General features: G+C 38.4%; 2 protein-coding genes and 1 long non-coding RNA gene across 5 annotated transcripts; 1 reads left to right on the forward strand and 2 right to left on the reverse strand.

Annotated features, from left to right (window-relative positions):
- Positions 1-272: 272 nt before the first annotated feature.
- On the reverse strand, positions 273-20,756 carry tsc1b (TSC complex subunit 1b). Of its 2 annotated transcripts, XM_088435140.1 has the most exons (24): positions 20,709-20,756; positions 18,679-18,755; positions 16,424-16,519; positions 12,804-13,023; positions 12,622-12,725; positions 12,382-12,534; positions 11,666-11,810; positions 11,298-11,452; positions 11,138-11,211; positions 10,872-11,050; positions 10,391-10,509; positions 10,090-10,255; positions 9,747-9,868; positions 9,392-9,479; positions 8,525-8,632; positions 7,708-8,347; positions 7,115-7,158; positions 5,714-5,880; positions 5,377-5,559; positions 5,190-5,300; positions 3,712-3,834; positions 3,438-3,640; positions 3,177-3,347; positions 273-2,228 (listed from the first exon to the last, which is right to left on the reverse strand). In XM_088435140.1, the coding sequence occupies exons 4-24, from the start codon at positions 12,910-12,912 to the stop codon at positions 1,592-1,594; spliced, it is 3,801 nt and encodes a 1,266-aa protein (XP_088291266.1). In that variant the 5' UTR covers positions 12,913-13,023; positions 16,424-16,519; positions 18,679-18,755; positions 20,709-20,756; the 3' UTR covers positions 273-1,591. The 2 variants fall into 2 exon arrangements, with proteins under 2 accessions (XP_088291266.1, XP_088291269.1); XM_088435143.1 differs by lacking the exons at positions 16,424-16,519; positions 20,709-20,756 and having other exon boundaries at positions 18,679-18,700.
- Positions 17,682-22,770, forward strand: gfi1b (growth factor independent 1B transcription repressor). 2 transcript variants are annotated; one of them, XM_088435144.1, is made up of 7 exons: positions 17,682-17,945; positions 18,234-18,320; positions 18,535-18,738; positions 18,929-19,149; positions 20,720-20,857; positions 21,009-21,174; positions 21,485-22,770. In XM_088435144.1, exons 2-7 carry the CDS (start codon positions 18,245-18,247, stop codon positions 21,661-21,663), a joined length of 984 nt encoding a protein of 327 aa, XP_088291270.1. In that variant the 5' UTR covers positions 17,682-17,945; positions 18,234-18,244; the 3' UTR covers positions 21,664-22,770. The 2 variants fall into 2 exon arrangements, with proteins under 2 accessions (XP_088291270.1, XP_088291271.1); XM_088435145.1 differs by having other exon boundaries at positions 17,684-17,945; positions 18,565-18,738.
- LOC148411690 (uncharacterized) lies at positions 21,694-24,564 on the reverse strand. Its single transcript, XR_015867965.1, has 3 exons — positions 23,568-24,564; positions 23,399-23,472; positions 21,694-23,316 (listed from the first exon to the last, which is right to left on the reverse strand). It is a non-coding gene; the product is annotated as an uncharacterized LOC148411690 (long non-coding RNA).
- Positions 24,565-26,515: the final 1,951 nt, after the last annotated feature.

Here is a 26,515-nt window from a genome sequence, read left to right on the forward strand (position 1 = left end):
GTCCAGTTGGACATTGTTTTATTTACCATTTATATCAAATTAGCAAGTCGTGGTTATTGCACGCCTATTTTTAAGCTCCCTTCAAAACGCATAGCCTCTATGTACTTTAGACTAATTGGCCATAGGTGTGGTTCTAGCAATCAATCCAAATTGTACCCCGCCTCTTGACCTAGATAGCAAAGATTGGATGGATGCTTTACTCAATTTGCACCCGATGGAAGAAGGAAATACAGTTTACACATTTGCTGGGCATAATGACAAAGCACTCAATATTGTAGTGCAAAACATTGAAGACGACCTTTATTGTTCACAGTTAAACACAAGCCACTGCTTTAGGAACTTCCTTTTTTTTTTTTGCCATGTCATCCATTCAAGAGTCCTGGTTTCTTCAGTTTGTGCAGATTGTACCTTCCGTCTTAGGTTGCTGTAAATTACTACGGTTGGCATTTAAAGTGGCTCGTTGAACATGCTGTAGATAGCGCGGCAGAAGAACATAACAGCAGGAGATCCTGGTGGACAACAGGATTTAGAGTAGACAAGAAAACATTATTGACTTTTGGTGAAGGGGGAGGTGACAACGCGAGGGGCAAGAAAGAAGTTGAGAAGAGTGTGCATCTTGTAAAATTAAAAAAAAAAAAAAAAAAAAACTTGAGTCTTGAAGAATATTACGGCGCTTGGTCACTGTCAGTTCAAATCATATTTATGTGAGAATCCTATGCAATAGGATGGATAAAAACAGTTAATACATGTGAGAACGTGCTCCTGCGTATCTAAAATGCATAAATAATCATCTGTTTCTAAATCATGCTGTCCTTCACAAAAATGTAAAGACACTCCTTCATACAGACTCAACAAAAATGTATTGTAATTATTATTGGGAATGTTACTTAATAATTGCCAACAATGGTTAAGTTTTTCTTGGAAAAGAAAATACCGGTAACAACCCTTGTTGTCAAACTATCCTAACAAAATGACACATTCAAAATACTTTGCTCCGCTCATATTTTTAATCATTTTTTCCCAAGTAGAGCTGATCAGATTTTACCCATTTTAACTGATAGGAATGAGACATCCAGCAAGGGAAGTAAAAATATCAAGTTATTTCAATTAATTATTTTTGCCAAACTTATCTTTACTTCACTAGATAAAATACTGAGGCAAAATTATTTTCACTATCGACTATATGATCAAGGTGTAAGGCATGAAATACTTTGTTTGGATGAAGCAAAGTAGAAATGCATAAACATTAATTAATTGTTGAGTGGTTCCTTTAAAACGAATCCAAGTTCCCAAGTCTTGAATTTAAGTTAAAATTTCTGCTCACATTTCCACTTGTTATTTTAAAGCATCTTTCATAATCAGGTTGATGTTCAGTATCTACAGTGCTGATAAATGGCTTTGTCTAAATGTTTCAAGAAAAAATGGCATTTTGGAACAAAAGCAAAATGGGGGTGGGGGAAATCCTGTTGTCCACTCAGAGGAATGGCGCAAATAATACTGACTTTCAAAGAGTTGCTGACGTAACACTCTTTGACTGAGTTGTAAATCATCTAAACCTTTCACTTTGGACGTCCTGGCTCAGTTGTGTCTCTTAACTGTGCTCATGATGCGTTTCATTGTAGTCCATGATCTTCAGCTGCTGCTGCCGGGGTCGCCCGGTCCCCATAGAGCCCCTCCCTATCTTCCTACGGGGGCTTTCCTGACCGGGCGCCTGCTGTTTGGACTCCGAGGAATTCTTGACGGGCGCGGTGCGCGGAACAGCCAGGATAGGGGTAGAAGTCGGGATGGTTGGAGTGGCAATGGAACTCGGGCACAGCGGCTCCGCGTACTGCTCAGTCTTCAGGCTGTGGGCTAGGCCGGCGAGATGCTCATCCTCGTCCTCCTCGTTGCTGCACTGAGACTCGCTTTTGTTGCGAAAGAGCTCGCGTGCCCTCATGCCGAGGAAGCTCTTGGCGCTGGGGTAGGAGCCCACAGTAAGTGGTGTGTCGGATGGTGTCAGCGCAGCGAGCGGGTTGGCGCGGGGGCAGGACAGGGGGAGTTTTTCTATTAGGGACGGGCCTGACTCTTTGCTGCCGTTGACCGAGTTAACAGTGGTCTTGGAAGATATGCTTGACTTTAGTTGCCTTGGTAATAAAGTGCTGCCATTGCCGCAGTGTGAGTCATGTGGTGGTCTACTGTCCATCTCCTCACTGATGAAAGTTTTACTTGGTCCATCTGGCCCCATAATGCTGGTAAACAAAAACAAAAAAGAAAAATAGACATTAAACCACAGAATTTTAAATAATTAATAAGAATAAAAGCCTTAATAAATGTCAGCCTATTGTTAACTGTTGATTGATTCCCTAAATAAGTTTAGAATTGCGGCAATTAACCTTAAATATACCACATACTTTCATATCCAAACAGTTCCATATTGTTTCAAACTCATCTTATTACATTATGCTTAAAACTAAGTGCTTAGTTGATTTGATTATTGCTGTCACAAAAGTAATACTGTACTTTCCTATTAAACACATCTTAGAGGAGGTAAATGTGTATCCTATGTTAAGCTTTTGAATGCTGCCAGCAAACTTGAAGAAATTATCAATCAGCAGGAGAGTCCTTTCGATAAATAGTTAAAAACATGGGACTTGAATAACACTTGTAATGCTTTTGTTAATGTTCTATTAAGCCACGTTTTCTAGATATCCCCATTTGGCATGAGGTCAAATTTTACAACACTTAGCAGCCCTCGAGTCAAAACGTTTGCCCACCCCTGTTTTACAGAGTCTCAAAAGGAATACAAAAACACAGCTCAGGATTTTAGTGAGAGCACTGGTTGCATTATCACTAGGTTTAATATTGGTTATGTGGAATATGAATTAAGCGTCAAAATCCACTCAGAGCGGGGCCATTTCGCCTTCACATGCTGTTGAAAATGGCATAACAGTTGCTTAGGTCTCATGTGGTGACCAATCACGGCACGGCTTGAAAATCTTCCATGACAAAACTGAGAAAACAGAGGAACTGGATGTCATCTGAGCCACGAGCACTTGTAAAGTCATTTTTAGTGGACAGTAAGCGGCAAAATGGCCACTCTCCGAGACTGATTAAAAAAAAAATACTAGGTGTCTTGATTCATATCCCACAAACTCAATATTAATTTGAAATCTTCTTACTGAGCTACAATCCCTAACCTTGAATCGGCAAGCGTGTGTCGGTCAGCTTTGACCCCTTGTGGCAAGCCGGCACGGCCTCCTGGAGCCTCCATCTCCACTTTGCTGTACAGCTGCAGGATTTCAGTCTGCAGCAACTGAGTGATTCTCTTCTGAGCTTGGTACCTGCTGTCAGAGGCGTGTAGCTCTGCCCTGATGAAAAGAAAAAACAAAACAAAAACGGAGTTATGTGATGGATTTTAAGACGGGGGAGATGCAGCCTTTCGTAAACTGACAACTCACTTAGCTTGACATTTGACATCCTCGAGAAACTTCTTCTGTTCTGCAATGAGGTGTTCCTTTTTGGAGAGGAGGGTTTCCAGCTCGGCAGCTCTTTGGTGTGCCGCCTCAAGTTTTTGTCCCTGAACCAGCAGGTTCTGTCTCACAGCCTCCACCTCCTTCCTGTAGGACACTTGCAGCATCTGGGCCTCATGGGTGGTGGGTCGCTACACATTACAGGAACATCAGTGCCTTTTAATACAATCCATCAATTTATCAAGCCATGTTTGCACCATACCTTGGTGTTATCTGTGCCTACATACTGCCGTTCCTGCATGGACAGTTTGTGAGCCTCCCCAAGGAGCAGCAGCTGTTTGTTCAGGAAGCTCATTTGCTGCTGAGTGCTCTCGCAGTTATTTAGCTGAGGGATGCATGAGGGGAAAAATACAAATGCATCAAAAGACTACATTCTGGCAAAAGCAACTGGGCCTTGAGTGCTATAATGACATGAAATGTTGGGTTCGTGCGAGTTTAGGGAAGCTGAATTATAAAAACAAGACAATTCATTTCTTCTGCTATTTAAAAAAGCTATCGGGTGTCTTAATAATACTGTATGTCTGGCACATCCTTTGTCACAAACCAACCCAAGTATCAAGAACTAGACGTTAAGCACCAAACATATTCAAATGTTCTTAAAACACATTAAGAGGTTTTAAACTCTTGAAAATGCACAGCTGTGAAATGAGTCCTTCAGTAGTCAAATACCTCTGTTCAAAAAATGCTTGAGGCATTAAATTCTTGCCTATTATTATTAACACAATCGCAGCAACAATTTTCAGTGCTCTGCATGAGAGTAAAATACACGAAAAAATCTGTGGGACGGCCAATGTAAAATAAACAACAGGAACAAATAAACCTTAGTTTACCGAATAACATATGGACACAAGTGCCTTGGAAATTTTTTATTTTTCAAGGCAGTGTGCCACAGCATAACACCTTGACACATATAGTCTTCCTACTTTTCCAAACTTTCCATATAAACATCACAATTTTGTTCTGATATTACATTCAATCGTCAAATCAGAACGCTAACGAACAACCAACTTAGTCACGCAGACATCGACATACAGCACCCGATGCCAGTTTTTACTGGTAACTCTGGCTCCATTATAGCTGCGCCTAGCATGAATTAGACCCCAGGAAAACGGCTTTGTTTTTGCGATGTGAAATGTAATTGCAATAAAATAAGTATTGCTATCTTTTCAAGCACTTTAATACACTTTTTATTTTATTTTCAGATTTAGATCAACCAGTATATACATTCTAAAGTGTGGTTAACAGTTTTTGAAAGTTAATTTATATTGCAGGATACAATTTTAGCTATACTTATACAACTCTTATAGATGATAACGTTATTTAGAGTGTGCGGGAACATTCAAAACCTCAGAAACCAAAAGAAACAAAAAAAAAGGATTCTCAAACACCCTCTGCGAGGCTGACCCCAAATCACAAAATAAGAGGCATCACCAAGGCAACTGAGCGCATTAGAGACACACTGCTGTCTGAAGATCAGCTGGGTGACAGGGAAAAATATGAACCAAAATGCCTGCTTGCCTCATTTTTGTACCACCCATTGCTTTTGTTTATCCAAAAGAAACAGACATTTTTTTTGTCATCTAGTTATGATGGTTTTGTTGCCTGAACCCTTAAAAACGTACTTATAAAATAACACTGAAAGTGATAGTGCTGACGCTGACCAGAAGTCTATTTGTTTACCTTGATAGTTATCTGTTTGAGCAGGTGCCCAGTGTGACAGACTCTGTTATTTGCCCCCTGAAGCTCTGCCTCCAATTCGCTCATCCTTTTCTGGCACTCTTGTAACTTGCTCTGCAGACAAAGAAAAAGAAGATTTGGAAAACTATTGTAAAGCTCGAAGATCGATGGCCAGAATCTCGATAATAACCTGAAGCTCCTGGTTCTTGGTGTAATAGTCGTCTCGTCCCTGCTGCAGCTGCCGGATTTGACTGTGCAGGCGGGTCACCACAGTTTCCCGGTCGTCCCACAGCTGCCTGTAGCGCTGCTGCTCAACCTGCAAACTCTCCCTCAGAGACAAGATGTCCACACTCTGTAGGTTCAGCTGGTCCTTCTGCGGAGATTTGCGCAATTTAGAGGTAAAATGACTCCCTTGTTATGCGATTTATTGATTCAATGGACAAAACACACAAGAGACTAAAAGAGGCACAGTGCTTATCGGGGGCTCATGTTTTCGGGAAATAAAGTCCTGACACATGCTCACTCACCATGGCATTGTTCTGTTCTTCGAGCGCAGTGGCGTTGATGATGCGTCGCAGGAGGCGTCTGTTGCGGACGGCGTGCTGTTCTCTCTTGTAGCGCTCGTAAAGCAGCTGGTTGTGCAGCAGGAGCAGCTGGCTCCGCAGCGTGTGAAGCTCGTCAGATGGAGCCGAGCCTGCAGAGATCACGAGAATAATTGTGCGACAAAAACATGGACATATCACTGACAAACACCAATTTGTCATATTTCAGGTATATCACTTCATAATAGTAGAAGAGGATACAAAGGGGAATATGAAAACTTTACACAAAGAGACAACAGTTGCGGAGGTTTTGTACTGTGTTGTTTTACTCACATTTATATATTGTCTATTTGTCTCTGCATTGATGTGTGTAAGTGGGCTTTGGTGTACTGAATGGGATTTTATCATGCTATCATGCGATTAGAGTGCAAACACAGCTTTGAAAATCACAAAAATATTGTTTACTAAATAAGAACTAGAGCTGATAAAGGATTAATCGACAGATTAATTTTAAAGGGCCTAAGGGTATCATGGTATTTTAGGATTTCCACAGATCAGTTTTTTTTTGTTTTTTCAAAAAAAGAATAAGATTTGCTTCAATTTGAACAACATGTCCGCACGAGGAGCATATCAATACATTTCATGATATAAGCAGTATTTAAGGATATTAGACTATGGTATTGATTTATCGGAAAATAAATATCGGTGCTAATGTTATTTGTATAGAAGTTCTGTAAAAGGTTACATAAAGGTAAAAAAGTTAAAATAACCAGCAAATTTCTACCATTTTACCAATTATTTTTGACCAGTACTTCAAGGGCCATAATCAATTGCTTTAATCGGCGTTCCGATTAATCTGTCGGTTTCTGCTCGAAATTAGTCATTTTCTACAGGGTGACTGGCTTTAATTTACTTTTTGGATTTTAGTATTTAGACAATTGGAATTACTCAAAATACAATAACGTTTCATGTACTTTGAAAAAACTATAGTAGTCAACGATGGCCTGTAGGTTGGTGCTCACTGCCAACTGACATTTAACCATTACTTGGTTGGAATCATGCCATATAGTACATTATCTCTAAAGAATAGTCTCCTCATTTGCCTTCAAAAAGTTTTGTCTTGCTTCTGCATCATTTTCAGGGTCATTGTCCATCTTCACTGTGAAGCACCATTTTTTCCTCTTAGTGAATTATGAAACTAAAATACCAGCCTTTGAATTTCCAACATGTGTAGTTCAACTCAATCACTGTGGGAGCATTTGAAAAAATATTCTCCCCCACAGCCGTGACGCATCGCTAGTCATGCTGAATAATGCTCAGTGTGCTCAGCAATCAGAATAGCTTCTTTTATTGGTAGGCAGCAGTGTAGAAGAATGAGCGAATTACCTCCAAAGTGCGTCCAGTCAGCTGACTTACTTGGCAAAGGTAATCTGTAGATGAAGAGAAGACAAAAACATTTCCTCAGATGTTTTTCCTCTGTGGAATTCAAATTATGAGTTATGAATCATCATAACCAGCTGAGATAGTTTTGATAGTTCTTGCCAAATAAAAACAGAAAATGCATTTTCACGCTAAGCTGGTCACACCCTTTTGTTTCATTTACTCAAGAACGCTACCTCTTAAGAGAAGCATTGTAAAAGGTATGAGTGTTAAAAGTTAACTTGGACTCCAACTTTGAAATTGATGAGACTAACCATTTTTGGAAACATTCTTTAGAACTAGAATGTTCCTATAGTTGTAAATGGAAGCGCAACAATAAATGATCGTCATTTAGAAATATGTACTGCATTGATTTCAAATTGTCCAAATCCGAAGAATGAATATTCTACAGTAAATATTCTCCAATCTCTGTCATCCTTCATGAAATCAGAATTTATATTTTTCATGTATATACTGCATATAGTCATTAAAAACAAAAAGAAAATGGAAGCATGGTCGCAAAGAGGAGGTAGAACACAAAGACCTGCGAACCATCTCACCTCTTAAGAACTTTATCATGGGCGTCGCTTCCCTGCTGAACAAGGCGATCCAGCACCTCCAGTGGTGAAGCAGTCATAACCACATCCTCTTCCCCATCCTCCAGTCCCTCTTCGCGTCTTGAGAGTCTCTCCAGTGCCGCTTTGTGGACGGCCTCGGATGTCTTCTGGCCTACATAAAGCGAGGCCGCCCTGGGCAAAGCCAGGTCAAAGAACACCTCGTATGGCACCGGCGCAGGCGTCTTGCTGCACGGACTTGGCGAGAACATCCCAAATTTGCCAACATCCTCTTCTGGGGCAGAGGGGCTCCGGTGGAGGTGGTGATCAATCGGGGTGAAACCTGACATGAAGGGCCAGGACTGATCGAGGCCGATCGCTGAACCGCGGCTGTCTCCCACTCCCACTCCTCGTTCAGTCCCGACATCATTGGTGGATGCGGTATTTTCCACTTTGTCTGGCGTAAACACTGTATGGCGTGTGTCCAGGATGTACCCTCCTAGTTGGCTGTTGGTGACAATCTTGTCTTGTGTCTGACAGCCAGTCAGAGTCTCAGTGGTGCGGTAAAAAGGAGAGTCGAAACCCCTCAGGCCTGATAGCTCCTGCTTGTCCTCTGTGATCTTGAGCAGCTCCTCTGTGATAGCCGCTGCAATTAATAACAGGAGAATTTTGAGCAAAAACAGAAAGTTAGGTGGCTGGTATATTTCCATACTGAGCATTTTTGGTACACGATGTTCAATGTAATTGTTCAAAAAGTATACCCATGTAACTCACAAAATTGGAAAAAGTTCTAAAAAGCACCAAAAAGAAAATCTCCTCTCACCCTCCTCTTTTTCTTTTTCCGTTCTCAGCTGAAGCTCCAACTCCTGTTTCTTCATGAAAACTGAGAGCTCAGTCAAAGTCATGGACACGTTTGCGGCATCTGCGGCATCTAATAAAATGCAGTTGAAATAAATTCAAGAATGAAAAGTGTTTCGAAAAATGATTATTTTTATGAACAGTGGTCAAAACCTAAAAGCTGACTGAATGAAAACATATTTGGCAGCAGTTAACTAGCACTTGACTATGAGCCAGGCATGATTTAATATTTCAGTCTACTGCAGATCAACTCTCTGATTGTGCCAGGTGTCAGCAAGGAAATTACCTGTGTATGACAGATGACTCCCAAAGCTTTCTAAAATTGCTTAGTCACCCATCCATCTATTTTCTCCAACATTAGTCATCATTTGGGTGTGGATGAGCTGGAAGCTATCCCAGCTGATTTTGGGCCCAGAATCTACTCTACATCACTGTGCTGCCATTGCTGATTCATCTACTGCAAGGGGACACCAACGTGGTGCCCGCGGGCTGATTTTCTATTAATTTCCCAAACAATTATACATGTATTGCATTTACATCACATATTACACTTGAGTTACATATTTACTACCACTGTTCCTTAAATATTGTGAAAAATCATTAACATGATCGGTGTCTTCAAACAAACTGGTAGCTCTTTGTATTACTCAGTCACTAAAAAGTATCTCTCAGTTTCAAAAAGGTTGGTGATCGACAATCACAAAATCTTTTTAGAACCATTAAAAAAAACCCTAATGTATTAGTCTTCAAGATCTGGCATTTACTGTATGATAAGAAACAATCTAGGATGTTAATTTACGAATGTACTTGTGTAGATTACATCATAACTAACCTCTGTTTGTGCTGCTGCTTTTCTCTGAGTCTTTCACAGGTTCCTGTCTCACCAGGGCGGGTTTACCACTGTCTACATGTCTGCGTTCCTGAAAAGTACCACAGTTTGTTTTTGAGTACAATATAGTCTAAGACTTAGACTATTGACTTAGACTCTAAGTCAATTAATTTTACTTTGATCCAAAACACAAAAATAAAATTATCCTCAATGGCCTTAACAAACCCACAACACATGAGACATAAAAAGGTTCACAAATAATTTAAGAACGATGAACTGCAAGTTTTATTTTTGATAGACTTGATTCAAGAAAAATTATGAAAAGTCAGTCTGTATGTGCATGTGTACTTTAGCTTACTTTTCTAGGTGGACTGGATTGAACTGTGTTGGCTGGTAAGGAGATAATGGGAAAATCATCTGATAGGGTGGGTGGAGGTGATGAAGTGGCTGGAGTACTGGAGGCAGATGTTCCTTTCCCCCCTGCTCACATTAAACATAAAAATAACATCAGAAAAAACAGAACTTCATCACTAAGTATACTCCAAAAGGACATGTTGTGAATCTTGCATATTATCCAGTGATTGTATCATAACAACAATTGACATAATTAACAGGGTAACTTGGGAAGAAATACTTCAAAAGTAATTCATGAATAAGATGTGTTAAGCAAGGGTGGTTAAGTGTGTTGGATAAAAAGTCACCTGAAGTGCAGTGGAAGCGACTGGGAAGGTGTGAGGCACTGTGGGAGAGCTCAAAGTTGGGCGACATGCCCCTGGATGAAGGTGGCGTAGCCATTCCACACAAAGAGGAGGGGCTCCACAGTGGGTCCTTCCCGCCATAGGAGGAGTTTGTTTCACAGGTGGAGTTCTGTAAAAGAATAAAAAAAAAAAAAAAACATTTTTTAAGACACATACCCCAACCCCTCCACACTTGAGGATTATGAGCTTCCAAAAATGGTTTCCAATTAGACAATAAAGCTTCCAAAGTACATTTTGTCCTTACCTGTCGTTTGGTGGTCTGTGGGCTACGGTTGGTTGACTGCGTCCCTGAGAAGGGGGGCAAGGACAGGGGCGGAGGCAGTGGCTGCCGTGGAGTGGAGAATGGAGTTGATGAAGAGCTTCCTGTTGTCGAGAAGACAAAATGGTTTTGAAAAGCATCTAAGAGATGGTTGGCATGATATTTTAGGATGCAGTGTTTATGAACTAAAAATGTAAAGGCATTACTGTAAAAATTTTCATTGTAATCGAGTACTCAGAAAAAATTACGTAAAACATTGTCAATGAGTGGACAAGTCCAAACATATTAAATGTGCATACATGTATTTTAAAACTGACAGCCTTAGATGACTTAATTGTAAATGACTGATAAGAATTGCAGAAGAAAGAGTCAGATAATAGTCTTATAACGTTGGTTCAATACATTTGTTAAGAACTGTATATGTACATATTTTTTTTTTCCCCCTTCACTTTTTTATGGAACTAACCATAGCTGCTGTAGAGGTCTGTATAGGGGCTGGAAGTGCAGTCTTGTGGTCGCAGATGGATTTGAGGGTAAAAGTTCTCAGGCATGGTGGCATATCCCTCCTCGCAGGAGGCTTCTTTCGGGTCAAGAGACACTTTGGCACATTCAATGACGATATCGTGGATTTCATACTTTTTCCACCTGAAAAAAAAAAAATAAATAACATCATGATTCCCTAAGAAACAGCGGACATACCTGGAACACATCGAATGATAGAGTGAGACTTGCCTGGTGGGGTCTAGCTCATGATCCTTGGTTCCCGTCACCAGTTCCGGGTGGATACGGACATGTTCAAGCATAGGCTGAGTAAAAAGATTTTAAGCAATTTCAACTAATGCAAAAAAAAAAGGAATGCTGTAAAGACAATTAAAGCACGGTAATGCCTCACCTTGACCACCTCCTCAAATGTTTCCATGTTTTCCTTCATGCTATAGTGAGAGCGCAGGTAGGACACAAAGTTGCAAGGGTACATGCCATATAGACGGTGGAAGAGCGAATAGACACTGGCGTGAAGGTGAATTAAGTAAACCTCGGAAACGTGACCTAAATTGATCAAAAACAGAAAATCTTGAGCAACAAGGCAAGCAGGACTCATCCAATTTTAAGTCTCAAGATTTTGTCCTAGCAGAACTAGTGTACATAATATTATATATAGGATTTTTAAGATACAAAATATTTCTTGTGGTAATAATTGTGGGTGCAAATAATGGTGGCCACAACTGAACATGTTGACAGAAAATGGAATGCATATCTCACCTGGATTCTTCAGGTTCCAGGATGCCAAGCGCCCAAAAATGTCAAAGTACTCCCACAGGTGTTGTTTTCCTGCTTGAGGAATCATGGGAAGCAGTGTGATCAGCACCAGCACCCCAGTTATCAGCACCACGACATCCGTATCAGTCTGTGCCAAGGGATTGAAATGCAGATATGAGAGTTATTTAATTATATATATATATATATATATATATATATATATATATATATATATATATATATATATATATATATATATATATATATATATATATATATATATATATATATATATATGAAACTAAAATAAATAAAGTAAATAATACTTAAAACAAATTCAAAATGAAGCCTACTTAGAACCGAGGCCATCATTTATTTTTAAGCAAATTTTTCAAAATGGGTCTCAATTGACAGCTAAGATTGTATATATTAGGAATCAGGAGAGAAACACGACGCCAATTCACACAGGTAAATAATATATTAGGGTGAGAAAATCTGAAGTTTTTGTCACGCAAACGTGGGAAACATTGCCCCCTAGCGGTAGGATGACAAATTGCTTGATTTGACATGGAGTGTAGCTGGCTTTTTAAATGTTGATATCGCAGAGGATAAGCTTAATTTTCGTGGCAGCCAATATAGTGATTGAGATTAAAATTCAATTAATTGTGCAGCCCTACAACATCCAAAGGACAATAAATCCATCTTCTTACACAGTTTACCTTTAGGCATTTGAGCAGAGACAGCAAAAGAGGGTATCGGGCAATCTTGTGGATCCAGGACGGCTGCTTGCGGATGACATGGCCGAGCATGGTGAGGGTGGGCAGCCGACAGGCCTGTTTGGTCATACAGTCGTTCATCTTGTCAAGAAGGTGCTGTGGGGACAAATAGCGACAGACGAAGGGTTTAACTGATAACGCCAGCACTTGAAATGGTGTGAATGAATATTTAACTTGTGTCACCTTGTCATGAGGCTCTCTGACTGAGCAGAGGATATGCATGGCCTCCGAAGAGTTTGTTTCTAAAAAGTAGTCCACCAGCCCGTTGAGCAGCACGGACCCTCGTTCTAAAGATTTATAACACAGTAGTGGCACATTTTGCACATGCATACAAGCAGATAAACACTTAAAAAAAATAACAATACCAGTGCTGAGTTGATCATTAATAAGGCCTCTGATCTCTTCTAGCTGGTGGAGGTCGGAGGTCTCCAAGAGCGGGAGGAGATCCCCCATGCTCGGCTGCTCCCTCGCCATGGTGGCAGTGCTTTTGGTGGAGGTTGTGTCCTTCTCACACCGTGTCTTGACTTTCCTTCCTGCCTGGAGGACTCTCTTGGGGCCACCCACCAATTCAGTCTCCAGGCACCTCTGGGTCACAACCAATGATGGAAAAAATACCACGATTGAGTCAAGAAAGTGGGCCATCAAAATCCGCTCAAGTACCTATAGGGTGCATGTAATGCACGGAGGATTTTTGGACAATTGGTTACTGTCAATGAATCAAAAAATTTGAATTAAAAAAAAAAAACATTCAAATTTCCACCACTGCATTCAAAATACGGGGCATTATTTCAAATGAACAGTGCACAAACCGAATTAATTTTCAGTTTATTATTTGACCTTTAACTGAGACAAACCATAATCTTTCCCAAAGTGAACACAAATGTTTCATTTTGATTATCCAAAAATATAAATAACTGAGGTGGATAATGTTTATTGATATGAAAATGAAACTTTTAAAATATATTCGAACCATTACTTACTCATCAAAAATAATTATTATAAATATATTAGTTGTCCATTGATGCATGAATGATTCCACCTCTATTTAAAATGCATTGTGTTATTTAGTAATAAAAAATTGTTGGAAATGTTTAATTAATATTTGGGTTGCAAATAAAATACTTAAAAAAATTATTATTGTCTCAAATATTTTCATTGATGAATTGACAAGAATTCAGTAAAAAGCTACACTCTCCTAGTTTTGACAAAAGTCATTGTCATATGTTTTTTTATTTTTAAAAAATCAGTTAAACTCTGAATTTACACATATCTTTTTTTTTTTTTTTGGGCGGTGGAGGGGGGTTGTCATATGTCAGGCAAAAATAATAATAATAATAATAATAATAATAAAATAAACTCCCTTTAGGGAAAAATCATAAATTTTCATTCCCACAAATCAAATCTGATAAGAAACATTTAATTTAATTCAAAGATGTTGCAGTGAAGCCGTGCCGTGGTTACCAATTTAGAGCTCGGTCATGGGTTGCCTTCTAGGAAACTGAGAGAGGAATTGACCGTCGCAGTCATTTTGGAACGTGTGAGCGAGCCACTGGCAGAAACAGGTCAGTAGAGCCAACAAGAGACACCCTGGCTGTGATATTGAACAGCCTGGGAATGCTCGGAAATACACAAAGGTCCTTTATGCTGCACCAGCGCTTCCAGATTATATTTGGCTGGGTGCAAGCCGTTACAAACAACCTTTGCTCCCACACAAACATGATGCTTCTTGTATGAATGTGACCTAAATGCCGTCTTCAAGTAATAGCAAAGTAAAGCATCATCTACGTCATAAAGCTGACTGAAAAAAAAATACCAAAAAGTGCAAAATAGATTATTTAGCTAGTGTACTTACTTTGAAGAATCTAAATGAGCAAATCGTTTATTTTGATGAAGTTTTTTCTTCTCCAAGAAGGTTGATCTACAAGTTTTGACTGGTACTATATAACCCCGATGTAATGTTCCTCAAATGAGGAGCCAATTTTATATTTATTTTTTTGCAAAAATATGTTGAGCCTCATTAATCTAAACACAGCATTCTGTTTTATATTGTGTACTGTATTTAAAATATGAATTAAGTAGCAACACTAACCTCGTTTTATCCACTTCGGGGAATGGCCATTTTGCCACGTGCTTGTCGAACGAAAATGAAATCACAGATGCTCAGGGTTCAGTTTCAGTTAACCACCTATTACTGTTTAGCTGGCGATTGCCACGTGAACAAATCCAGAAAACGGGTGAGCTGTGATTGGTCGTTACCGAAGCCCTGATAAAACTATGATGCCCTCTGAGATGTGTAAAAAAAATATTTATCTGAATGTCATTTTTAGACTATCAAGGGTACATAGACTATATTATTGTAAAGCAATTTAAAATGAATGTAAATTTTCTCTTATATTTTCTCCACTTTTATTAAACACATTGTACACAGAAAAAAAAAAAAAATGTTTCAGAAGACAAGGGCTGCAGAAGTCGATGCCGAATATGCAAACAGGAATAGACTTGGATAACTAAGAGAAAAACAAGTCAGTCACATACTGTATGTTACAGTGTAACGAAAGGAAGCCCATGTGATGGCAATAGTTTTTCACCTACAAAAAATCTAGGACAGGAATGTGAGCGTATTTCATTGTGTTGCAAGGCTGCAGATTGAAATGATTTAGGAAAAATACATCATACTTTTTATGGTTTTGGTAGAACTACTTAAATATGAGTACTTTGTGTCTACCAAATACAGACACTTAATAAAGCCTCCTCCAATTACGATGAAGAGGTGTTTTAGCAAACGATGTTCAAAAACACAAACTTTTCTTCAACAGGTTAAAAATTGTCATTATTGATAATTCACGGTCCAACTGTGATTTGTGTCTCAACCTCATAAATCTTTGCTATTGCTATCTAGCGTAGTATACCTTTTGCCTTGGGTTTCTTAAAAGTTTCTCAATAAGGTTGATGGCCGAGAAAGGATGGGGCCCCACACACAAGTTGCATTCCCTTCTCTCCCATGACGCAGGGAAATTTCTCATAGAATAAGATGGTGCATTGTCATGCATAAAGATGACTTTGTTTGGCAGAGTTCTGTTCTTAATTTTAGGGTGCAGTACACATCCAAACAGCTGCTTCAGGTGGTTATTCAGATTTTATGCAAATATATTTGGACAAAGAATCCACAAAAAGAAACTAACTAGTTGACCGGATGCAGCCATTGTATAGCAAATATCAAATAAGAGGTCTTGTGTTTCAAAGCAACTTGACCAGTTGGTTGACTTTTGGTTTAAATAACGTTTGATTTTAGCAAATACAACCTCCTAATCCTCCAAAATCAACAAATAACTGTTTTTATTTATTTTTTTTACAAACAATAAAATCTTGAAACATCGAAACAGTGCGAGAAAAAGAAGAAAAAATACGATTATCATCAGGAGGCTTGCTTAAAAACATTCACACTATTATCTATTAGAGGATGACAAGATGATGCTAAATGATATATAATGACTATTTATAAAAATCGGAGAAAAACATTATTTGCATAACCATTTCGATCGCGATATGTGTGCAAGTATGTGTGCGTTGACCACTGCCTGCTGCTTCTGCTGCTTGGCGTAAACAACTCGGAGAGAACAATAGCCAGGGTTGGGTTTACTTCATCCGATTATCCAAATATGTATGCGCCGCTGCTCTGCAAAGCTGACACAACCAAAAACCAACAGCACACGCAGTGGAAGAGCACACAAAATATTTGAAGGGTCCCGTTCTAGAGGAAAATCCATTACGGCGCGTCTTTGCAAAAACAAGTCAGTCCCACCGTTAAGAGCTAACGTTAGCAGGCAACAGCGACCCGGACTCGGTCGGAATTTAATCTTGCCTGTCACACGCAGTAAATCACAGGAAAGCGAGCCATGTAATCAGCCGTTCATGAAGCACTATAAACGCGTTGCGATTCTTGCTATAAAAAAGAGTCAAAATCAAAATAACAGTAGCTGTTTACCTGTTAGAGTAGCTTCACTCCACAGGGCGCCGCCATCTTGAACACCTCACAGCCCATCCCACCAGAATCGGCTTCCGCTGAAAGGCTGCAGGCAAACTAATCCCGCAAGTTAGCGCCACGAAAACCATCGCTTCTTCAACTGCTAAACTCGTTCAGTCGGCCAAATTATGAATCAAGAACGTGATTATGCAAAGATTAGTTCAAGGTTCATGTTGATATGCGCGGCGTTCGGCCCGTCGGCTCATTTGGCGGATGTCTAAAAAGTTTGTGTGATGCGGTTTCGCGTGACCCACATTTTAACAGCGCACGCGCGTACACTTCACCTATCACGTCTTTTGCTGATCATTAAGTGGCCTAAATAAACTTATATCGTGGAAACCTTCTGGAATATATATGTGCAACTTTATGCGAGTCTGAATAACGATGCATTTTAAAGTCTGTACATCTACTTAAAATTATGACCGGATCAAGTTATTTTATTTTGTGCACACACCTGAGGGAATAAAATTGAGTAAACAAGAAATATGTGTACAAAATCCTGCATACTATTGAGAAATGATGCAGATTTAAAAGGCACAATATCAATTTTATCCACAAGATGTCGCACTTACACTCCTCTCAGTCCTAAAATTAGTGAGCAATTACAGTAGCGGATCATCTGTACACATTTCCCAAATAACTATTTGATTTGTCTTTGCATGTGACAAGTAAGGCGTCATCACCATCTCGTCATTTTTATTTTTTTAAAGGGCATGCCACATTTTGATTGAAACGTTACGTTCGTCGTATAGACTAAGCGCATTGAAGTGCAAGGAAATCTGTCACCGCTGATTATTATCGTGTAGCCTATAGGCTACATACAGTAAATAGAGTAATAAAAAGTCAACATATTCTCCCAAGACTGGTTTGGTGTGTGTATCTTTGGAGGTGCTTGGTCTCATGTGACCTTGTCATTTAAATCACATGCGCAAGATAGTTTCAAAATTGTCAATCACACATTTAAACAAGTGATTTGGATGAAAATACAACTTTTGTTTGATCGTTCATGTTTTTGTATTAAAAAATTAAAATTTAAAAAAAGTTAAAATGGCAATGGGTCTACATGAAACACCACCACCAAAACAAACAAATAAAAAACAAATAGCTGGCGCCCGAAACGAAACTGATGAACCACTGCAATAAATTTTGCCAAGTTTGAATAACTTTAGCAGTTTTCCTTTTGCATTTCCCCCCGCAGCTGTGTGTTAAGTGTAACTGTACAAGCAGGAGGCCCCGTGCGTCTTGTACGCAAATTGCCTTTTGCAGGTTGCCTCTACCATTGGTTGAAACCACAGTCAGATTCTCCGGCGAAATTATCTGATTGGAAATCAGGGAGGGGAGAAAAAGAAAGAGCAACAAGTGTGATGCTTTTACGCTGGTTTGCTTTAGGGACTTGAAGGAAAGGATTTTTTTGAGACACGCTTAGGGTCTGAACGACGAAAAAGATTGATTTTTTTTTTTTATTTTATTGGATCTTGTTGAGGTGAGTTGATGCCTCCGTCGATGAAAGGTTAACACTTTTATTTTGATTTTGATTTTACAGTACAAAATTTGGCACTTTAAGATCTGGAGTATAGGATGGACAAATAGTGCTATAACGTTTTTAAATTATTTTTACATCGCTCAAAAACATAGTTTAATTTATGCAATGTACGTAGCTCATTAGAAAAGCTTGTAAGTTTTGTTTTGACGAAAAATTAGCTTTTTTCGGAAACTGAATGATTAGAAATAATTTTAAAGATGAAGTGACGTGTTCTTTTTGTGCTTATAGAGAGAGTCAGCATGCCTAGATCCTTCCTGGTGAAAAGCAAACGAAGCACGTCGTTTAATGTGCATAGATTGTATGAAGATGAGACAGGTAAGCTTGACATAGGCTACTATTTTTTTTTTTTTTTTTTTAAATGAAATAGGATAAAAAAAATTCAATAGCCAAGCAATTATTGGGGCCGTACAGTACTGTGAACTGCTTTTATCAATATTCCCCAGTGCCTGACATTTGGACAAATTTAGTTTAAATACGAGAGGAATAAATGACAAACAAATACTAATTTGACGTAATTTATGAACTCCAGTGCACCAAACTGCATTGTTTGGATTTGAAGGTGTCTCAATTCAGAGTACGGACTCTTCAGACAGGCCTCAATCTGAGGACCTGCATTCCCAAATGGAACCAAGGCGATTAGAAAAAAAGGTGGAAGAACATGAGAGTCCTTTACCTGTGCATGCAGAGTCTACCAGACACCCTTTGTCTCCTACAAAGCCATACTTCCCAACAGGTAGGCACCACATTTTTCTGCAGGCATTAAAACAATTGCAGAGGGTATATTACACATGTGTCAGAAAGGTTCCAGGATTAAGTGAAATTGCAAGATTCCTACTTCAATTAGGTCCAAGCTTATGTTGAATTTTGTTTGTTCAGTGTAGTGGTGGACTAACTTGCTGCCCGTATTTTTATTGGCTCCCCAGATCCAGAAATGGCAGACTTCTCTTCTTATTATAAGACAACATATTCCTGGGAGCAGATTCCCTCACCTTATCAGTTGGGCTTCAGCACTACGGTGCTCCAGCATGCCACCAGTTTGTACAACACGCACATCAGCCGCAGCCCACACCACCAGCAGCCTATGGATTGTAGCACACACTACTCCCCAAGTTCTAACACCTACCACTGTATCACCTGTGATAAGGTATGTTAAGTGTGAAACTCATCCTCCATCAAAAACTGTTTAGATTTAGGTAAAACACATCTTGCCACTTTGACTAAAAATGACATCACATGTGCTCAAGACTCAAGTAACAACCCATTCACTGGTCAGTTTGCAAATATCAAATGACCAAATCCAGAAATCAGTTAAACTCCTCCACCTTAGATATAAGCACAAGTGGTATCATTTTTAGTAAGCAGTAAGTGTAAAATGTTTTTAAATGTATTAATTTGACATTAAATAATTTAGTGATCAAATACTGTAAATTCTGGACAAACATTAACAATTTACTGCCGAAAATGTCTGAATAAGTAGACTGCAATGCTAAAGTTCCTCAAATGTTGTAAGTAGACTTTAATATTAAATTGCTATTACCATTTAAAGCCTGAACTGTTTCTCAAATTTGTTTTTCTCATTCTTTTTTTAAAATGGAAACCAAACACGTGATGCAGCATGCACTTAATGACAGTAAGGGGAATTTTCTTGTTGAGTGTGATGAACATTTATGATGATGATTATTATTATTACTTTTATTATTAGTAGTATGATAGTTAAAGCTGCAGCAACAGTAGCAGCAGTAGTAGTAGTTGGAGGCGGAGCCATTGCCATCTCTACACCTCAAGGAAAATTTAGCAAATTATGATGTTGTGTTGCCCTGGCCACTAAAATGAATTTTTTCAGACTACGCCCTTGGTAGAAAAAGAAGTAGTAGGAGTAGTAGTAGTAGTAGTAGTAGTAGTAGTATAGTGGTTGTAGTGGTAGTAGCAGTAGTAGTAGTAGTAGTAGTAGTAGTAGTAGTAGTAGTAGTAGTAGCAGTAGTAGTAGTATAGTAGTCGTAGTAGTAGTAGTAGTAGTAGTAGTATAGTAGTCGTAGTAGTAGTAGTAGTAGTAGTAGTAGTAGTAGTAGTAGTAGTAGTAGTAGTAGTATAGTAGTCGTAGTAGTCGTAGTAGTTGTAGTAGTAGTAGTAGTAGTAGTAGTAGTAGTAGTAGTAAAGTAGTAGTAGTAGTAGTAGTAGTAGTAGTAGTAGTAGTAGTAGTAGTATAGTAGTCGTAGTAGTAGTAGCAGTAGTAGTAGTAGTAGCAGTAGTAGTAGTAGTAGTAGTAGTATAGTAGTTGTAGTAGTAGTAGTAGTAGTAGTAGTAGTAGTAGTAGTAGTAGTAGTAGTAGTAGTAGTAGTAGTAGTAGGTACTAAGATGCTCATTTAAACAAGGGGCCAAAAAAGTCGCACAGTTTAGCAAATACAACACACACTCTTCTTAACTATCTGAAATAGCTAGCTCTTATCTCATTCACTAAATATCATTTTCAGAACTGATTGTTAACTCCTTCACTTCCACTGATGACTATAGATGTCAAAGATGTATATTTTACTTTGCTCGCACTGAATGAGTTATAGAGCATTAACAGTTGTAATTTTAATCACTTTGTAAATTGTAAACCCTTTATAATTTAAGGGGTTATGGTGTTGTAGCTTTTGATCTAACCTTTAAAACTCTACTACAACGTCTAAAGGTTTTCAGCCAAGTCTGTTGACATATCACCTGCAATTCAGGTGTTCTCAACGCCACACGGCCTGGAGGTCCATGTCAGGAGGTCCCACAGCGGAACGAGACCTTTTGGCTGCAGCATATGCAGGAAAACCTTTGGTCATGCAGTCAGTCTGGAGCAACACATGAATGTCCACTCCCAGGTACAATCCCTGAAATACTACAGTATGTCGCATATGGTAAAATACAGAAAAAAAAGTTTGCCGGTAATGTGGGCGATCACATACAGTATATCGATAACACAAGCCAATAGAAACACATCCCGCAATATACTTTTTTTTCGCCTTTGTTCAGGAGAAAAGTTTTGAGTGTAAGATGTGCGGGAAGTCCTTCAAGCGCTCCTCCACTCTGTCCACTCACCTCCTCATCCACTCTGACACAAGGCCGTACCCGTGTCAGTTTTGTGGGAAAAGGTTTCACCAGAAGTCTGACATGAAGAAACATACATATATTCATACAGGTATGAGATATTTATAGATTTAATGTTATAAATAAATTGTGACTGTTATAACCGTTGCAATTGTAAAGTAACATTTCCAACTGCATTTAATTGGAGTTCAGGAAAAGTATAGGTAGAAATGCAAAACATGGCTTTATGGTACGGTCTGTTGCTCCCACCGTATGTGTCGCGATAAAACCTGATTTTCCAGAAGCAGGGAGATGTGTATAAAGCAGACAGCTGCTCCTTTAAACAAATAATTGGAAAATAAGCCAAGATTTGATTGCGTCAATTTTTTTATCGATTGTGTACGTTTCATCATATTTTTCAGGTGAAAAACCCCATAAGTGCCAAGTGTGTGGTAAAGCGTTCAGTCAGAGTTCCAACCTGATCACCCACAGTAGGAAACACACAGGTTTCAAACCATTTGGGTGTGATGTTTGCTCCAAAGGATTCCAGCGCAAAGTGGACCTTCGCAGGCACCACGAGAGCCAGCACAGCATCAAGTAAAAAAGTCAAAAGCCTTCATTAATGCATACCATCTCCAGGAACGGGTCTAAACTCACATTTTTATTGGTGATCAGCCCCTGATCAGAATAAATATATATATTAAAAAAAAACAAAGAACAAAACAGTATTTTGCAGTTTCTTCAGAGACACTGAAGAGACACATTTGGTTTTGGTCTATTAACAAGTATTTGACTCAATCAAACTACCCTACTGAGTCCTAGTGTGCTCAGTAGAGTTAATGAAACCAGAGGCAAACTAAAAATATATTTATTGAGGGACTATCACCATAAGGTGCCTTTACAACTTTTCCATTTCACACCTGAAAATTTGAGATTTTCCGTCAAACTTCATATTAATTGTATAATGTGTGGTTAAAATATTGGTCTGACTCACCCATTTTTCCTCATGAATTATTATCTCTCGTCATCTTGCAGTACATGCAAGGAATTAATTGACAGGGTGAAAAATGACGTTGTAGACATTTTTGGCAAATGTTAGAATGTAATTGGCATTTGATGGACATTCATTTAGTTACACAATTCAGTTAGTTGGGTGAGTGTACTCTTAAACAAATATATTATTTAAAATTTCTGAAAATTGTTTTGTTGAGTTCTGGTTTTCGACACAACACACATAATATGAAAAATATGAATCATAATCCATACAATAATAAAGAATGCATACAGTTGTTTTTCTTAAAATACAATCATGAAATTTAATCTTATTGTAGACAGTAAATAATACAAAAAACAATAACCACTGCTGCTGGCAGAGGAGTGAAATACTTTGTCACAATGGCAACTGAGTATTTCCTTTATAATGTTTTGCAGTCAAACTGATTGTACAGGGTACTTGTTTGTTTTTCATTTTTAGAAGATCATGTAAAGCAATCATAATAAAATACACTTGTAATTATTACTACTGTATGGATTTAATATATTAGAAAATTTCTGCTTTCACTTGTAACAATGTCTGGGAATCATGTTGTTTTCTTTTAGGTCTTAGAATTAAAACTTTTTTTTCTATGCTGTCATATTTAAAATGTGTATAGTGAATGTAATGTGAGAGGTGTTTTGTTCTGTCTAAGAAAATAAAAATTGACCTGAAGCTGTGGTTGTTCTGTCCTGTTCCCTCCAGGCTAAAATACATGGAGACTGTTAGTCTAGTAAAATGATGTGATAAACTCTTGTCAATACGCCTCTTCCAGCTAATATTAATTTGGTTCTAAGTTTTCTGGTAGTACTTGAAAACGTTTTCTCCCCATGATTTAATTACTCAACAATGAATACATTAGAGAAGGTGTTTTTGTTCACTTGTGAGTTTTTCATCTCATAAAGTGTGTCTATGATATAATATTGTTGCTTTTTTTGTTGTTACTGGATTTAGCTTCATGAGATTATTAAAATACCAGAAAGAAAGATCAACACTACACGAACACAGATAGATTGAAAAAATATTGTTAAAATGTTATGAATTGTTATCCTCATTTGTAAGTAGATTTTTTTTAAATAAAACTCCCGTATCTGCTGAAAAAAAAAAATCTGATCATGCAGTCAAATGAAACAAAAATACCCAAGCCCAGTAAACAAAACAAAACAAAAAAAGTTAGAATCAGACTGTCTCTTAATTTGAAGACTCGAACTGTAATCACAGCTGGAAATCAAAATTACACAAACCATCAGGTGAGGCTAAGTTTGGCCACACACACACACACATACACACACACACCACACACCTGCTTACGTCCACTGTTGCTCCTTGGTTTAAAAGTGCACTGAGGTGACTGGGATACAGGGATTAACTAATAGACTGTGAAAAAAGGGATTGATTGCTTAGTCAACTGTCACCACACCCAACCAGAACATTGGATTTACTTTAACAAACAGTCTCGAAGGAACACTCACCACCTTCCTCAAACACCAAAACCAGTTAGCACATTAAGGTGCTTCGGGCAAATCTGATCATCACCAGGGTTTGTTTCATCTAAAAAACAGGATGCAGTATCAATGGAAGATACAACTACAATTTTTTTTATCCCTCATGTATGAATATTTCAACAATAGCAAACACAATAATTGTTTTTTTTTGGCCAAAAATCTTCTTTGCAAAATTAAGTTCTATGCAGCTCCACTTGCCTAAAAACATCCTTCTGATTAATTTTGTGTTAGTGGCCTGTGCTGCATTGGAGGAAGATGTGAAGTCTTCCCACTCTTATTGTCCCTTTTCTGACCACAAAGCATTCAAGACTAACATAAGCAATAATGTTGGATGATAGTGGTGAATTTATTTTTTGTTTGGATCATTGACTTTTGGAGGTCAGAAACGTCAGGCATCCAACCTTCCTCAAACGCAACATAAAGTAAATGACCGATCATGGCTCATCTTTTTTCTGGGTTTGGTCATGTGAAAATCCCAAGCCTAACTCTGACTAGACTTTTCCTAAGGCCTGGGCAGATTTGATGTCATTTTCAGTTGTCAGCAAGTGACAAAATGACCACCCAGTGAGATGGTTATAAAAAAAAAGTGAATTTTGTTGCGTAGGTAATATTCCTCAAATGCAAAATTATTCAGAAAATCATGTTTACACAAGTGGATCTGCATAGAAAATATTGCTGTAAACGAAAGATTTTGATTGACTTTTCTCTAAAATGCCTTTTAAGGCCCAATCAGAAAATAAAAGATTGTTGTGTAACAAATAATTTAATGAAAAATACTGTAATTTGTGTCTGATTCTGCAGAAATCAGTGTCTGCATGGCCCACAGAACTTATGTGGAGGCTTACGGTCTGGCAAACAAATCTCAGGTCTTTATGCAAAACCTGTGGATATCACAGAGGAAACAAGGCCCCCTGTGTCTGTGTAACAGTTACAAGGCTGTGGGGGCATCCTGGTCTCAGTGGGACTGAGCTAATCAAAATACAACACATGTAACCAACAGAAAAAAAGGGGGTGGGGGGGGGTCATTGTGGGTGGAGCTTGCAAACAGGACACAGGTTGTGAGAAGGGGAGGGGTCGTGTGTGTGGTAGCCTCAGGAAAAACGGGAGAAAAAGGGGCAAGGCATGCACTAGAAACATGATTGCTGGTGGGTTTTTTTCTTTTTTGTCATGCCTGTGTTACTTTTGAACTCTCTTAATATAGATGTACACCCCTGAACATTTGCATGTTCTCCAGGTGTTGTAAAAGTTGCAAATGTATTGCGCTTGATTTGCTTTCTAACTGTGCAACTGCAGGTCACCAAAAGGTTTGCTTTTTCGAAGGTTTTAGTACTTTTTATGTTGATTTAAGAACGTACTATTTTCTTCAAAAAGATCGAAATAATCATAATGACAAGAAACATAAAGTCAAATGTAAACTTTGTCCCTCCAATCTCCTTCGAAAACACACAAAAAAAAATACACATCAGCCCAGGAGATAAAGCACTGATGCAAATTTGTCTTGCAAATGTTGTCCATGCAAATGAGCTGTGCCTGGTTTTTGCAACAATGCGTGTGAAGGGCGGCAAATTCATGGAACGCAGAGCAGGAAATCCAAGAGAAAGGTTATCATCTCAAAGACAAACATCCCAATTTGCTGGAAATCTCTTGCATATTTCCCAAGTTTTTTTGTTGTTGCTTTTTCAGTTTTGTGTTAACACAGAAATTGGTTTGCATTCATCAGTGTTCCTAAATAAAAATAGAAGACAAACTGTCAAGAGATTTCCGCCATATGACTAGACATCGGAAGTTGCTGTATGATCACGTCTGCTGTATACACAATGTGCAAATGTGATACTGTTGGATTGCCAGTGTCACTGTGTTGTGGCGTAGCATGTCCACAGATAAGTGCAACAATGACACTCTCTTGCAGTGTCATTACAAGAGTGACGGTAGGGGAAGATCCAAACTTCCTGTTGTTTCAATACTGCGTGTGTACATTTTCTTTAATTATAGATTGATCCTTAAGTCATGAAGACATATTTATGGAATTATTTAGGAAACAAAAACGTGAGAGTCAAAACAGAACACAATTTAAGATTTTGACACTTTGTGCTCAGATAACAGCTTTATACATTTTTATTTTTGGTGTTTTTTTTGTCAGATTTATTATTATGGATGATGCTTTATGATCTTAAATGAATTTCAGTTCTTAGCAATTCATTTTCAAAAGTAATTTTAAATGTCTTTTTTTTTTTTTTACCTCTTAATGTGTTTGAAATCATTTTAATTAGAAGATGTTTTCCATTTTTTTTGTCCGATGCATATTTTTTTCCATCCATCCATTTTCTATAGCCACGTATGCAGCCATTTTGTTGAATATACATATAATTGGCTATACTTCTTGATTTTGACCAATAAAAAAAATGACTCCAAATGTGAGTGCCATGACAGTTTTTACCTAATTTGTCATTCATCAGAAATTAATTAGTCATATAAGTTTGATCATCTAATATTTATAGCTATGCCAGAACTGTATAGTAAAAATGACGTGCTCTTCAATTGGATGGAAGAAGGGAAAATAAACCTGCATATCGATCCAATGATGTCAACCACACAAAAGAATATATCATTGCTTACTGCGAGAAAGTCCATTGTAAAAAAGCCCCAGATTTTGCACTGAATAAGTCTTTGAACCGAATAAGATTTTATCTCATTTTACCTTCCAAACTGTCAAACAGCCAGCAGCTGGTTCAGAGGCTGGCTGTGCAAAAGCTTTAACAAGTTTTTGGGGTGTGTGCCACTTGAGAAGCAAGTGTAAGAAAAAAAAAACAAGAAAAACACATGAAATCTGGGTGCAACAGGCTGTTCCAGCGAAAGGCCGGCAGCAAATTGTACCTGATAATGCTATCATGCTCTCTACACACATCAACGGTTGA

Source organism: Hippichthys cyanospilos, chromosome 15 (assembly GCF_059441005.1).
Source record: "Hippichthys cyanospilos isolate Australia breed blue-spotted pipefish chromosome 15, RoL_Hcya_1.0, whole genome shotgun sequence".
Lineage (NCBI taxonomy): Eukaryota > Metazoa > Chordata > Actinopteri > Syngnathiformes > Syngnathidae > Hippichthys > Hippichthys cyanospilos.